We start from the raw sequence: 12522 nt of genomic DNA on the forward strand, positions 1-12522 counted from the left end.
CATAATCGAAGTGAAACTGTGACTTGTCGAAATAGGGCTTTGAATGTTACAAAATCAAAGAAAACTTATGGTTTGTCGAACTAGAGACCTTTAAATGTGAAAAATTTAAGAAAAACTATGTGTCGTCAAACTAGACCTTTAAATGTTTTAAAAATTTGAAGTAAAACTTTATACGACATGTCGAATTCGACCTTAAAATGTGACAAAATCGTAGTAAAACAATGATTCGTCGAATAAGTTTTTTTTAATGAATTATCCGCAAAGCCTCTATTAGAGGCTTGTCTGCAGGTAGAATAGTAAGAATTGGGAAGTAAATGTGAAAAATACATCATAAACACCCAGACCAATTTAAAAAAAATCTGTCTTGAATAAATATTTTTAAGGAACGATAGATAGATCGAAGACAAGTGACGTGGCATAGTATTTAAACTGTCTTTTTTTATTATGTTGAAAATAATTGCTTACAATTTTTATGGAATAGGCCTAAAAATGTGACAAAATCGAAGTAAAACAATGATTTGTCGAACTCTCGATTTATTTAAGAAAAATGATACAAAAAGGTGATGGATTAAAGTGCTTTATTTCCCACTTTCCAATAACAATACACAACACATAACAACGGTAACATTATCAGCAGCGTCCCCAACGCATCAACAGCAACACACAAGTCGGCAGGTATATAAAAGGTGTATGTACAATTGTATAAAAAGTGACAATCAAGTCCATAATATTAAAATGTCGGTGAGATAACAACGTAGTGAAATTTCTAAGATGCAAAAGCGAAAAAATATTAAAAGCGACTTTAAAACAGAAAGGTATAAAAATTATAACTAGTTGAGCTTTATCATTACATCTCGGCTAAATGCATGGTGGTATTTGCTTTAGATAACAGAACGTTATTCAGAACGTTATTTACTTTGTAATATAGATCAGATTCATTTCTAAAGCTTAATTATATTAAAAATCCACTGCACGTCCCAAGCAATTGTATTAAGAGCACCAAAATATTCGAAGGGTCGTAATGATATATTTTTGGAATTGTTCACAACATTTTATGCGAATTTCTTTTTTTTTATAGACAACATGGAAGAAATTCAATAAATTGTTGAGAACAAAACCAAAAAAAAACTGGTTAATCTATCACAATAGTTTTGTATGACATTGAGTTTATCTGCGCATTTGAAAATATTACGATTGATGTTGTTATAAATGTCTTAAATAAAGAAAAAATCAGTCGAAAATTTCTTGTATGTTTTTGACGAAATTGTTACGAATTTATTTTCATATCTCCCGGAATGAGCTTGATTATTTACGAGAGAAAAAAAAACGCTTTCAAACAATTCTCATAAATCTTGTATTCAATTACATCTTTTGTTTTATTTCGTCCAAAACAAAGCAAAACAGAAGTTTGAAAGTTGTTTGGACGTCTGAGATTGTTTGTTCAGAGAGAATTCAAATTGCGCGATAAAGAAGGTAGAAATTGTTTTTCATATCTGACGAACTCATAATAGATTAAGGTTGAACTTGATTCATTCGTTCCCAGTCTAAATTGCAGAAGCAGAGATAAAACAACAGACAACCTCAAAACAAAGCCAGCACATCAAATGAAAATGGTCGATGAGAATAAATAATAAGCTATAAAGTGTCCTTGTTGAAAACGTTGACCCAGAAATCGAAGTTAAGTGCAGAAAAGAGGTCACTCGTACAGTTTATAATAAGATAAGAGATAAATTCTGTAAGTATTGCCTCAATCTGAAACTTCAGCAAAGAATGGTTAGTGTTATGTTTGGTCAGCACTTCTATACGGAGTTAAATCGTGTATCCTCAAGATCAGCAATTAGAAGCATTAAAAATGTGGTTACATCTTAGAATGCTACGCATTCCATGGACCGACATGGTCAGCAACGCAAATGTGCTCCAACAAACAAGAGCACGGAGACAGTTACTGACTGATATCAAGGTCCGGAAGATGTCATATCTGAGTCATGTGCTAAGAGGAGAGAAGTACGAGCTATTGCACCTAATTCTTAAAGGCAAAATATAGGGTCGACGAGGTGTGGGCAGATCTCCAGGTTCCGGAATATACGAGCTTAGACAAGTATCAGAACCGTCGAGGCGCTGTTTAGGGCTGCCCTAGACAAGGACAATTACTCTCAAGTGATAGTCAACATCAGGGGGGCCTGTCATGATATACAACAATAGGTTGAAGTTGATTTGTTCTGTCTCGCTTCTGATTTAAAAAACAGAGTAAAAATGACTAGAAAACCTGAACGTAAAGCCAGATCGTCAAACTAAAAACGTCAATGATAATTCAAGTTGAGCGTACAAAGGTGTTTTGAAATAATTAATCTTAGATCCGAATCTGATCGATTTGATGTTTGGCTGTTTTGAGTTAAGTTTAGAAGCATTTGCGGTGGACGATTCCTGGGCCGGACTCGTCGTACTCCTGCTTGGAGATCCACATCTGCTGGAAGGTGGAGAGCGAGGCGAGGATGGAGCCGCCGATCCAGACGGAGTACTTCCTCTCGGGAGGAGCGATGATCTTGATCTTGATGGTGGATGGAGCCAGGGCTGTGATTTCCTTCTGCATCCTGTCAGCAATACCTGAAAGAGAAAAGAAGACATTGTAGACCATTACTACTGCTTCTAATACAATCACTTCTTTTAATATTTAAAACTGTTTAATTCATTCCACAAAGACCATATGTAAGACATCAATTACAATACCTAAGTTGATTCGATTTAAAATTTTGTTTAAATTATTTATTAAAAAAAACTCATATCTGCTTCTTTTTTTTCATTTTCACCATTTTACACATTTTGATTTTTTATTTATTTATTTATTTAAACTTCATGTACAGAATTTTTTTGTTGATTTTTTGTTGTCGGTTCAAAATTAGACTAAAAGTGCTAATATAAACTACAAATATTTTTAGTTTATATTAGCACTTTTAATCTAATTTTAATTCTGATAATATCTATTGTATTCTTGCCATTGCCATTTATTATAACTTAAAACAATAATTTAGACGCACACACAGGCCGTACCTTTGTGAAATCTTTTTTGTATTAATATTTTTTTGTACTTGTTTTTATAATGTATTGTGAAATTAAAAATAATTTTAAATAAAGAAAAAATAGAAGTACTTTATTATCTATGGTATATTAAATCTATAACGCTAATAAAATATTAAGTTTAGACTGACGTATCTTGTAACTTTTGATCTTAACTACGCGGGTAGACAAATTTTTACTTTTCGTCAGTTAAACAAATTCAAACGAGATAGTTTTTTTTCTTAAAACGAAATTTAAATACTAAAATATTTGGAACTCCTAGATATGTACATCTAGATACCTAGGAGTCAATATATTGATATATTGATAATCTAGGAGCCAAGGGATTGAACAATCTCGTGTCAGAGTACGTATGAGTTCACAACAGTCATCTATCAACATACTGTTACGAACTCACAAGAAAATAAAATGTTCCTCACATTTTTGGGTCAGTCAAAATCCTTTTTCACAAATCTGGGTTTTTTTAGGAGTTATTTTATATATTTTATATTTTGTTCCCCTTCGTAGTGTAATGGTCAGCACGCTCGGCTACCGTTCTGGAGGTCCCGGGTTCGATTCCCAAGGGGGGTAAAATAAATATAAGTGATTTTTTCACTGTCATATTTATTCAATTTTACCCTGGACTGGTATCTGATGCGGAGGGCTGATCACCTTTCCTTCATATGTAAACGATCAAGATAACACTGCGTTTATATGACGCAGTGCCCTATGCACCATTGGGGTGCGGATAAGGGTTTTATTTTTATATTATTTTATTTTATATATTTTGAGGTCAGAGAATATGGTAACAATAAATTTAAAATAATCAATATAAAAAAATAGTCAAAAATCTATATAAGTGGAACTTATTATAAAACGGTAATATGGAAAATTAACACTATCTCAAGTGGAATCTTATTTAAGAAAACTAAGTATCTTTAAATTTGGTAATGTAAATATTTACTCGTTAGCTTAGTACATTTGATACAAAACAGAGTATGCGAATACTAATTATTGTAAATATTTATTTACAGTTAAATGCTCCCATTACAATACATTTTATACAAAATAGAATCCATTAATACTTATTGAAAATAAATATGTAATAACATATAACTTCAATGCGGCAAAAAAAAATGTTCGGTTCTTGCTTTGTGTTACCGTAAATTTATTGAGCTTTTTTCATGAAAATATATATACTTAAACAAATTTATTATGTAATACAGCGGTCCTCAAAATGTTTTGGCGACAGAATCTTGTCAAAACACTTGATTTATTACGAAACTCTAATATTATGTTTATTAATAAATTATTATCATTTAATGAAAATTACAACAGTATATTATAAATCATCATATGTACAAAAGGTTAAATAAACGAATGGGTACATGATCGAGAGTTAATATTGTAAAATAGTAAAATTATTTGATTTATTCCTCTCTTTTTTTGGGTGTTTATTGTGTTAAAATAGGTAAATATAATAACTATAAATACTTTTGTTAAAAGACCTCCATTGACAAGACACATAAGGTGGCTCGGTGGGTCTCTATATATTTTTTTTAAATTATGTTTATGAATTTTTAAAATGTTTATATGTATAAACGTACTATGTAAATAAATAAACGAAGACAAAAAATACTTTTAGGAATGTTTACAAGACAATACACAATAATTCAGTGCGTACTCTTACAAGCTAAGTTATTTAATGTAGCATTATTGTACATTTTATATGCTGCTGGAACCTCTCAAAGGACTTATGACCTTTTTTTGAGAAGCGCTGGTGTAAAATATTATATTTAATAGTTTTAATAGTTGACATAATTAGTTGATTGATAAAATTATGAATAACTTACCAGGATACATAGTGGTTCCTCCTGACAGTACAGAGTTAGCGTACAGGTCCTTACGGATGTCCACGTCACACTTCATGATGGAGTTGTAGACAGTCTCGTGGATGCCGCAGGACTCCATTCCCAAGAAGGAAGGCTGGAACAGAGCCTCGGGACAACGGAACCTCTCATTGCCGATGGTGATCACTTGTCCATCGGGCAATTCGTAAGACTTCTCGAGAGATGTCGACGCGGCGGCTGTAGCCATTTCCTGCTCGAAGTCCAAAGCCACATAGCAGAGCTTTTCCTTGATGTCTCTTACGATTTCTCTCTCGGCGGTGGTGGTGAACGAGTACCCTCTCTCGGTCAAGATCTTCATGAGGTAGTCGGTCAAATCGCGACCGGCTAAATCCAGACGCAAGATGGCATGAGGAAGGGCATATCCTTCATAGATGGGAACAGTGTGAGAAACACCATCTCCAGAGTCGAGCACAATTCCGGTGGTACGACCGGAAGCGTAGAGAGAAAGCACGGCTTGGATGGCTACATACATAGCGGGGCAGTTGAAGGTCTCAAACATGATCTGAGTCATCTTTTCCCTGTTGGCTTTAGGGTTCAGAGGCGCTTCGGTCAGAAGGATGGGATGCTCTTCCGGCGCGACCCTGAGCTCGTTGTAGAAGGTGTGATGCCAGATCTTCTCCATGTCGTCCCAGTTGGTGATGATGCCGTGCTCGATGGGGTACTTGAGGGTGAGGATACCTCTCTTGCTCTGGGCCTCGTCTCCCACATAGGAGTCCTTCTGCCCCATGCCCACCATGACGCCCTGGTGACGGGGGCGGCCCACGATGGAGGGGAACACGGCTCTGGGCGCGTCGTCCCCAGCGAAGCCAGCCTTGCACATTCCGGATCCATTGTCCACTACCAGCGCTCCTGCCTCATCATCACACATGGTGCTGCCTTACTTTGACTGACTTCTGCTTACTGAAATCATAAAAAGAGAGATACACGTTATTTCATCTCGTATTTTTCCTAAATATTTAGCAGAGCACATACCGGTAGTGTAATGGCAAAGGGGTATTTCTGTCAAATTTTTCATTTTCTAAGTTTGTCCACAAAATGTCTAAAATAGTGTATTCCATGATCTGGCAAAAGGATATAAGTAGCTGTAGTTGCAATACTTATTTAGTTTTATTAAGATATATACATAAAAAATACATAAAAGAAACGAGTTAATTAATTTCACAAGTTTGTTTTTGCTCTCCTGTAAAATTTGGTCTGAGACAGATATACCCCTTTGCCTTTACACTACCGATATATCTAACGAAAAATTGAAAAAAATAAAAACTATATAGTTTTTTCCATATAAATTTTATTTGACCAGCGACTGGGTATCGTCGTTACCAACATCATCCGACTGGTGATGGCGGTTACGATGAAATCCGGTCACTTGTCAAATAAAATTTATTTGGAAAAAACTATACATTTGTTCTTTTATTCCATAAAATGTCAGTACAAAACTTAAATCTACATTTATTACAAAATACCGTTTTTTTTTAGTTTACACAATTGCAATAACACAGCTTTTGACTTACACATAAAAATACGACTTTCTTAAAAATAAATCTCGTACACAATTTTGGTATTTTCTGTTATATTCCGTATAACCTGGATTTTCTATTATTTTTTTTATTTTAAATAAACATTTCTAACGTCTCGAGTTTATTCGATTACAATTACAAATCTTTTTTTTCGATAATTTTATTATGAAATTAAAATATAATAATTATACGCACAGATAGTTTCGGCAAGGTTGGACTAGGGCCCGTTGATGGTCTTATAATTAGTAATATTAATTTTGATAAATGTAACTTCACTCCGATTAGACTGTCTCTAAGCAAATGAGAATTTGCCGTACAGCGTATCGTATCCTCTATTGTGTTATTTTAAGATAGATGTATGTACATTATTCGCAATGCGTTGGCCAAATATTTTTTGTTCTAACAAGTTTGATGCAGGGTCATGCAAATTTTATTTGTTTCAGAATTTAAAAACCTATTAAAAACAGTATCCCATATTATCCATTATTTCTCTTCCATTTTTTCCATATTTAAGTAAATTCCATCAGCCCAATTTCCGTCTTTCCTCTTTTACTTTCGTCATCTGCACCCTAACAAACATATTCTTCACCGTTATCCCTTATTTACCCCACCCTACCTTTAAAATAGCGGTGGAGTTAATACTTTGTTGATTAAATGCAGTATCTTATGCACCACTTGAGTGAAGATAGGGACCAGAATTATTACAATTATATTATATTTTTATATTTTATGATATAAATTATGAACGAATAAACAACATATTTTATTTACATTCCACTGAATCCAGATTTGAGAATATTCTGATAATTATTAGAAATATTAACAAAAATATTTAGTATTTATTTCAGATTTGATTTCCACACATTAATTATCTATAAATGACTCTCGGAGGGTGAAGAAATTAATTTTTATATATTGAAAACCAAACTAATTATTTTCTATTGCATTTCGTATATTTCAAAAGATGATTGATAGAAAACAAATTTGATAAGCTTGGCTTTACATCAAAGTTCAATGACGATAAACTTTTTATTTATTAAAAAAGGTAGTCTGAAAATTGTCAAACATTGCCGTGTAAATTTAATGCAATACCATTTTCACTCATATTCTTTTACTTAAAAAAAAAGTATTTTTCGCCGAACTTTTACTCTTTTGTGGCAACCCTAACGTTCCCGGAGTGCATCCCAGTATGATCTTTTTACATTCTTTATGCAGACATTCTGCATCAGATGCGTTTTAGTCGCTAGTATAAATATACCAACATCTGTTACCGTTAAACATGACATCTCCATGAGAAACAGAAATTAATTTATTAGCAGAAAATATTTTTTTTAAACACTCACAGAAAATTATATTGTAATATTGCGTAATATAAATCTGTTAATGTAAACCAAACCAAACCAGGAATCGAACCTAACTTATTTTTATTTTATTTTCTACTAGCTATGTATACCTGGCCCTGTAAGGCTGTGGCTCAGTTTGGTTTAAAATGAAAATAAAAAAAATAAAGCGCAATATTTTTATATATTTAATTTCACAATGCTAGTGAAACAATGAATTTAAAAAAAAATAATCATTAAATAAAATTCCATTGAATACACCAAAAATTCTAAGTGACGGCGGCAGCTGTCAAGAAGTGGGCTGTCCGCCATGAGCTATGTTAAGTATAGCGTGTTTCGCTGTGACATTCTACAGATGACGCTACCATTGTTGTATGTTTATAATTTTATTGAGGTTGAATGAAATCAAATTTTAAAAAAAACATATTATAATGGACCAATGTATTTTTTCACAATTTTTCTATTGAAATATCCATTCCTTATATTGTTGAGATTTTAAGGGTCCCAACAATAACTCTAATAGATAACGATCACACATAAAACAACAATCATGTAAAAATCCTACAACATTTTAGAAAAGTCATAAACTGCAACATTTTTTAACAATAGAAATTCATAAAAATGTAAATAATAAAAAACCTTTAATTAACAACAGGACAATTACCAAAGCCTCCCCCCCTATTGTCTATGTTCCCACTGATAACAAATAAAAAACAAATAAAAATATGAAAAAGCTCCTACCCCCCCCCTCCCTTCTCATCCTTCAACGTCCCAAGCACGCAATTCTAAAATTTAAACTTAAGTTTCACATACAGTATTTCAAAACGATACGGAATACATCAAAACACATCGTTCACTCTTTTCAAGAACGTCATAAATAAAAAAACTTGATTTCTCAGGAGAACGTTTTTAAAGTTTTAAAATATAATACAATATATCAAAAATAAATATCAATCCACGTATCGAACTTTTTACTATGCAACAGATCTTTTTAGGTAAAACCTGAAGGTTTTTTCTCCATTTGAAAAATATTTAGTATATTTACAAAAATAATTAAACAATACGTTTTCTTCAAAATGCAAAAATAACACCTTCTGCCCTATGGCGGGCAAATATTAAGTTTAAAAAATATGCTGCTTTTGCTGGGATATACATAGTACATTTTCTGGGCATTTCGAAAACATGCACAACTGGAAATTGACGATTTTTGATTTATGACGTTCTTGAAAGGAGTGAGCGACATGTCACGATAGATTTTAACAAAAAGTTGTATGTACCAAATTAAATATGAAAACAACTCTGTTATCAAATTTTCCTTGAAAAATATTTAATAATGAAAACAAAGTCAAGAACGGAATATTAGAAGATACTCGTACGACTTAAATATTATCCTTTCTAGTCTCATTAATTTCGTAAAATCAAAATTAATATCTTCATTATAATATTAATATCTTAAGTACTTATACTTGAACAAATTAATCTTTAATTAACTTACAAATGGTAACAATGTTTTTGTCAAAGCTCAAATGATCCCTTTGAATATTTAACCAAACAAGATATAATAAATATCATTGATTAATAATTAATACTTATTACAGGAGTGGTTCTTTGAATTCGTGTTCGAATTACGCACTGAAATTCAGTTCGATTTCAGGATAATATCAAAAACTTTATCGTGAAAACGGAATACACGTGTGGAAAGTAATCTGCGCCGCCTGAAAACCTGAAAAATAGCTACGTGTCCTTGACATTATTCCATATTTCGCTGTGGATGTTAACCCCGCGTATATGAAAATACTATGTCATATTTCATATGAAAACGCGTCTGTAATCGACATGGTCGATCAAATCAAATGACTACTTCTGGTGAAGAAATCATTACTGAATTCAAATTTTAGATTCGATCTTTCAATTTTGATAATTTGATTAGGTTATTTTTTTCATTATTTGATGAATAAATTTATAATTCGATCATTTGATTATTCGATTTTTTTATTTGATCACGAAAATCAGAACACTAATTTGTTTGCTTGTGAATATCAATTACCTCCCTGCAATATAAAAAATAGAAGATATTAAAATTCTTTAATAAATACACGTTAGTTAAAAAAAATACGGAGAAAAAAGACTATTATGTCGTTAATTAAGTATAATCAATAAACATTGAGTGTAAGTCCCTCTCCAAACACAAGAGCTAAGTCTCTTTTTTGGAGAGGCTCAGCGTAACTAGTATAAGATTCGTTATTAATAGAAATGTTTAGTAAATGTAATACAAATATGTGATTGATGGGATTCGTCTATTTTCGTAGTGTAGTGGTCAGCGCGTTTGGCTACCGAGCTGAGGGTCCCGAGTTCGTTATATTACTCTAAACTGATCACTTTTTCTTCATGTACATATTAAACGACCTAGAAAACACTACACCGATACGATTCAGTGCCCTAAGCACCATTGAGTGCGAAAAAAAATCTTAAAAGATTCTTTTTCCAAATCACTTGTTCTCAACTGACCCCTAAAAGGTCATCAATTGAGCAATATTTCAGAAGCCCCAAATGGTATCGTTATATAAGACTTTAGATAATTTAAAAATGTTAAACGATGCAATACCCTACGCACCATTTGGTGCAGACAAGGGTTAAAAGAAAAAACATATTTTTTTCTATACTTAGGATACTATGGTGAGAGGAATTACTGCGCTGGCAAAAAAAGTATGTAACAAATCTTTTAGATACAAATGCGATGGGCGTTGGGATAAAATTAACACTGCGAATTTATTTTTGATTTAAAATGAAACCTAACTTCCGTAATCCATCCACCGTTTATCTTTCTCCTGGAATTAAGCACTTGGCGGAAGGTTTTATTATTCGATTAAATTTTTGAATCACAACTTTACTTGTCAACATAAAATTCAATTACAATCTAAATAAACTTTCGCCATAGAACAAGCGTAGGTACGTCCCATAAAATTACTTTCGCTGAAAGAGAGAATCCGAAATTCTCTCGCAATAAACTTTTTGAGGTAAGAACTCATGAATTCTACTTCCAAATAAATATTCTGTAAAATTAATAGGTTTTCCCGTTTCTCGCTCAAAAGGGAGCCATGAATTTATCTCGTTTAAATATGAATATTATATTGTAATTCAAATAACACATTTTTCATATTACCCGGCTCGAACTTTATCCCGAATTATGAAGAAAATAGACGAATGAAATATATTAAAGGTGTCTCAATTTGAGATGAAACATTTATCGTTTTTATTTCGAAAAAGATGGTAGTCTGAGCATCCCATAAATTCAAAATCAAGTAACAAGTAATACACGAAAATAATTAGAATATCAACGCCATTTGGATATTTAAAAAAAATAGAAAGGTAAATGTTATACAAGTGTATAAATTGATCACTTTAAAAGACAGACAAAAGCCAGGTCGTTGGCCTTAGGGCACTCAATTTTCTATCATCTTTCGTTTAAAAATTATAGATGGGTCATATTAGGGTGAATAGTCCGATAATTTTTTTAAGTAAAGAATTAATATTATAAGTTATTGGCTTATGAAAATATTTTTTGAAACAATCGAACTAAAATTATAATAATATTTTATTTTATTTTATACGAGTTAACCTTACAAATTTGTGAACGAAATTATGTACTTTCTGAATATGATATTGTTTATCCAAAAATTCAACTGTTATTGTATTTTTAGTGGAACGATCCGACAATTATTGTATGTATGAAGCACTATTTCCGATGTCGAAATTGACAAAATTTTCTTTAAAATTTAACGAATCGACTCACAAACTCACTTGCAAGTATCACAAACTTTAAAACCACTTAAAGTAACTTGATTTACACTTTGATAAATGCAGATGGTGAACTTAATCGAAATGAAAATGAAAGTATCGACCAAGACGGTGACGATCAAACACTGACCTGCTGAAAGAACTGACGCTAGCGGTCGACGGTGCTCTTCTAAAAGTCGGTGCCAAGAGCCCTCGTATATATAGTGACCGGTGCGGCGCCGGGGCTACCCTTAGAAGGCCTGCTTTGGAGACGACTCCAAATATGGACAAGCAGGGAGCCAGCTACCTCACACTAATGCAAAACCAATATCTACACGTAATGCTTCAACCACAATACTGGGAAAGACTGCACACATCGATACACACCCACTAATACAGGTACAACGTGAAGATACGGTCCAAACTGCATCCCCTGATACATTAAAACGATTTGTATACGTATGTTCAACGATTACATTAACGTATTGGTATATACAGGAGTATGTGTCTCTTGTTGACTGTGTGGGTTTAATCTTACAATCGACTAGACGTTTGGGTATTGATCTAACAATAGAATCTTCGATAAGGGTTGCCCATCGCTTCGCATCAAAATTAATTTTATTTTTACTTCTTATTTTGTCTTTCTTGTAAACTTCAATTTACGCACCCATTGTAACAATAAACAATACATAACAAGATCATCCGAGAGAATTTTTAAAGAAAAAGTATGAAAAAAAATACTGTCACTTCATATTTTTAGTTTCCGAGCAACATTCAGCATTCATGGTATTTTGCTACTATCTGTACCTGGCCACGCGTTACTGTGGCTCAGTCTAGTCAATTGGAAAATAATAAAAAAGAAAGCACATATTTGTAATTTCACAACGCTAGTGGGTATACAATATTTTACCAGTTGTCTAAAAT

General features: G+C 32.6%; 1 protein-coding gene across 3 annotated transcripts; it reads right to left on the reverse strand.

The window, feature by feature from the left end:
* Positions 1 to 561: 561 nt before the first annotated feature.
* Positions 562 to 11790, reverse strand: LOC148301315 (actin, muscle-type A2). 3 transcript variants are annotated; one of them, XM_088273451.1, is made up of 3 exons: positions 11750 to 11790; positions 4908 to 5864; positions 562 to 2604 (listed from the first exon to the last, which is right to left on the reverse strand). In XM_088273451.1, exons 2-3 carry the CDS (start codon positions 5830 to 5832, stop codon positions 2399 to 2401), a joined length of 1131 nt encoding a protein of 376 aa, XP_088129577.1. In that variant the 5' UTR covers positions 5833 to 5864; positions 11750 to 11790; the 3' UTR covers positions 562 to 2398. The 3 variants fall into 3 exon arrangements, with proteins under 3 accessions (XP_088129577.1, XP_088129578.1, XP_088129576.1); XM_088273452.1 differs by having other exon boundaries at positions 11623 to 11790; XM_088273450.1 differs by lacking the exon at positions 11750 to 11790 and adding an exon at positions 6677 to 6782.
* Between the last annotated feature and the right edge of the window lie 732 nt (positions 11791 to 12522).

Source organism: Brachycentrus maculatus, unplaced genomic scaffold (genome assembly GCF_059751285.1).
Source record: "Brachycentrus maculatus isolate JH-2025_06_01 unplaced genomic scaffold, ASM5975128v1 h1tg000578l, whole genome shotgun sequence".
NCBI classification, from domain to species: domain Eukaryota; kingdom Metazoa; phylum Arthropoda; class Insecta; order Trichoptera; family Brachycentridae; genus Brachycentrus; species Brachycentrus maculatus.

Coding starts and splice junctions, on each gene's coding strand:
- LOC148301315 (XM_088273451.1), bottom strand. CDS start 5,832: ATGTGTGATGATGAGGCAGGAGCGCTGGTAGTGGACAATGGATCCGGA. Junction 2,605..4,907: donor AGGAACCACTATGTATCCTG/GTAAGTTATTCA, acceptor TTTCTCTTTCAG/GTATTGCTGACAGGATGCAG.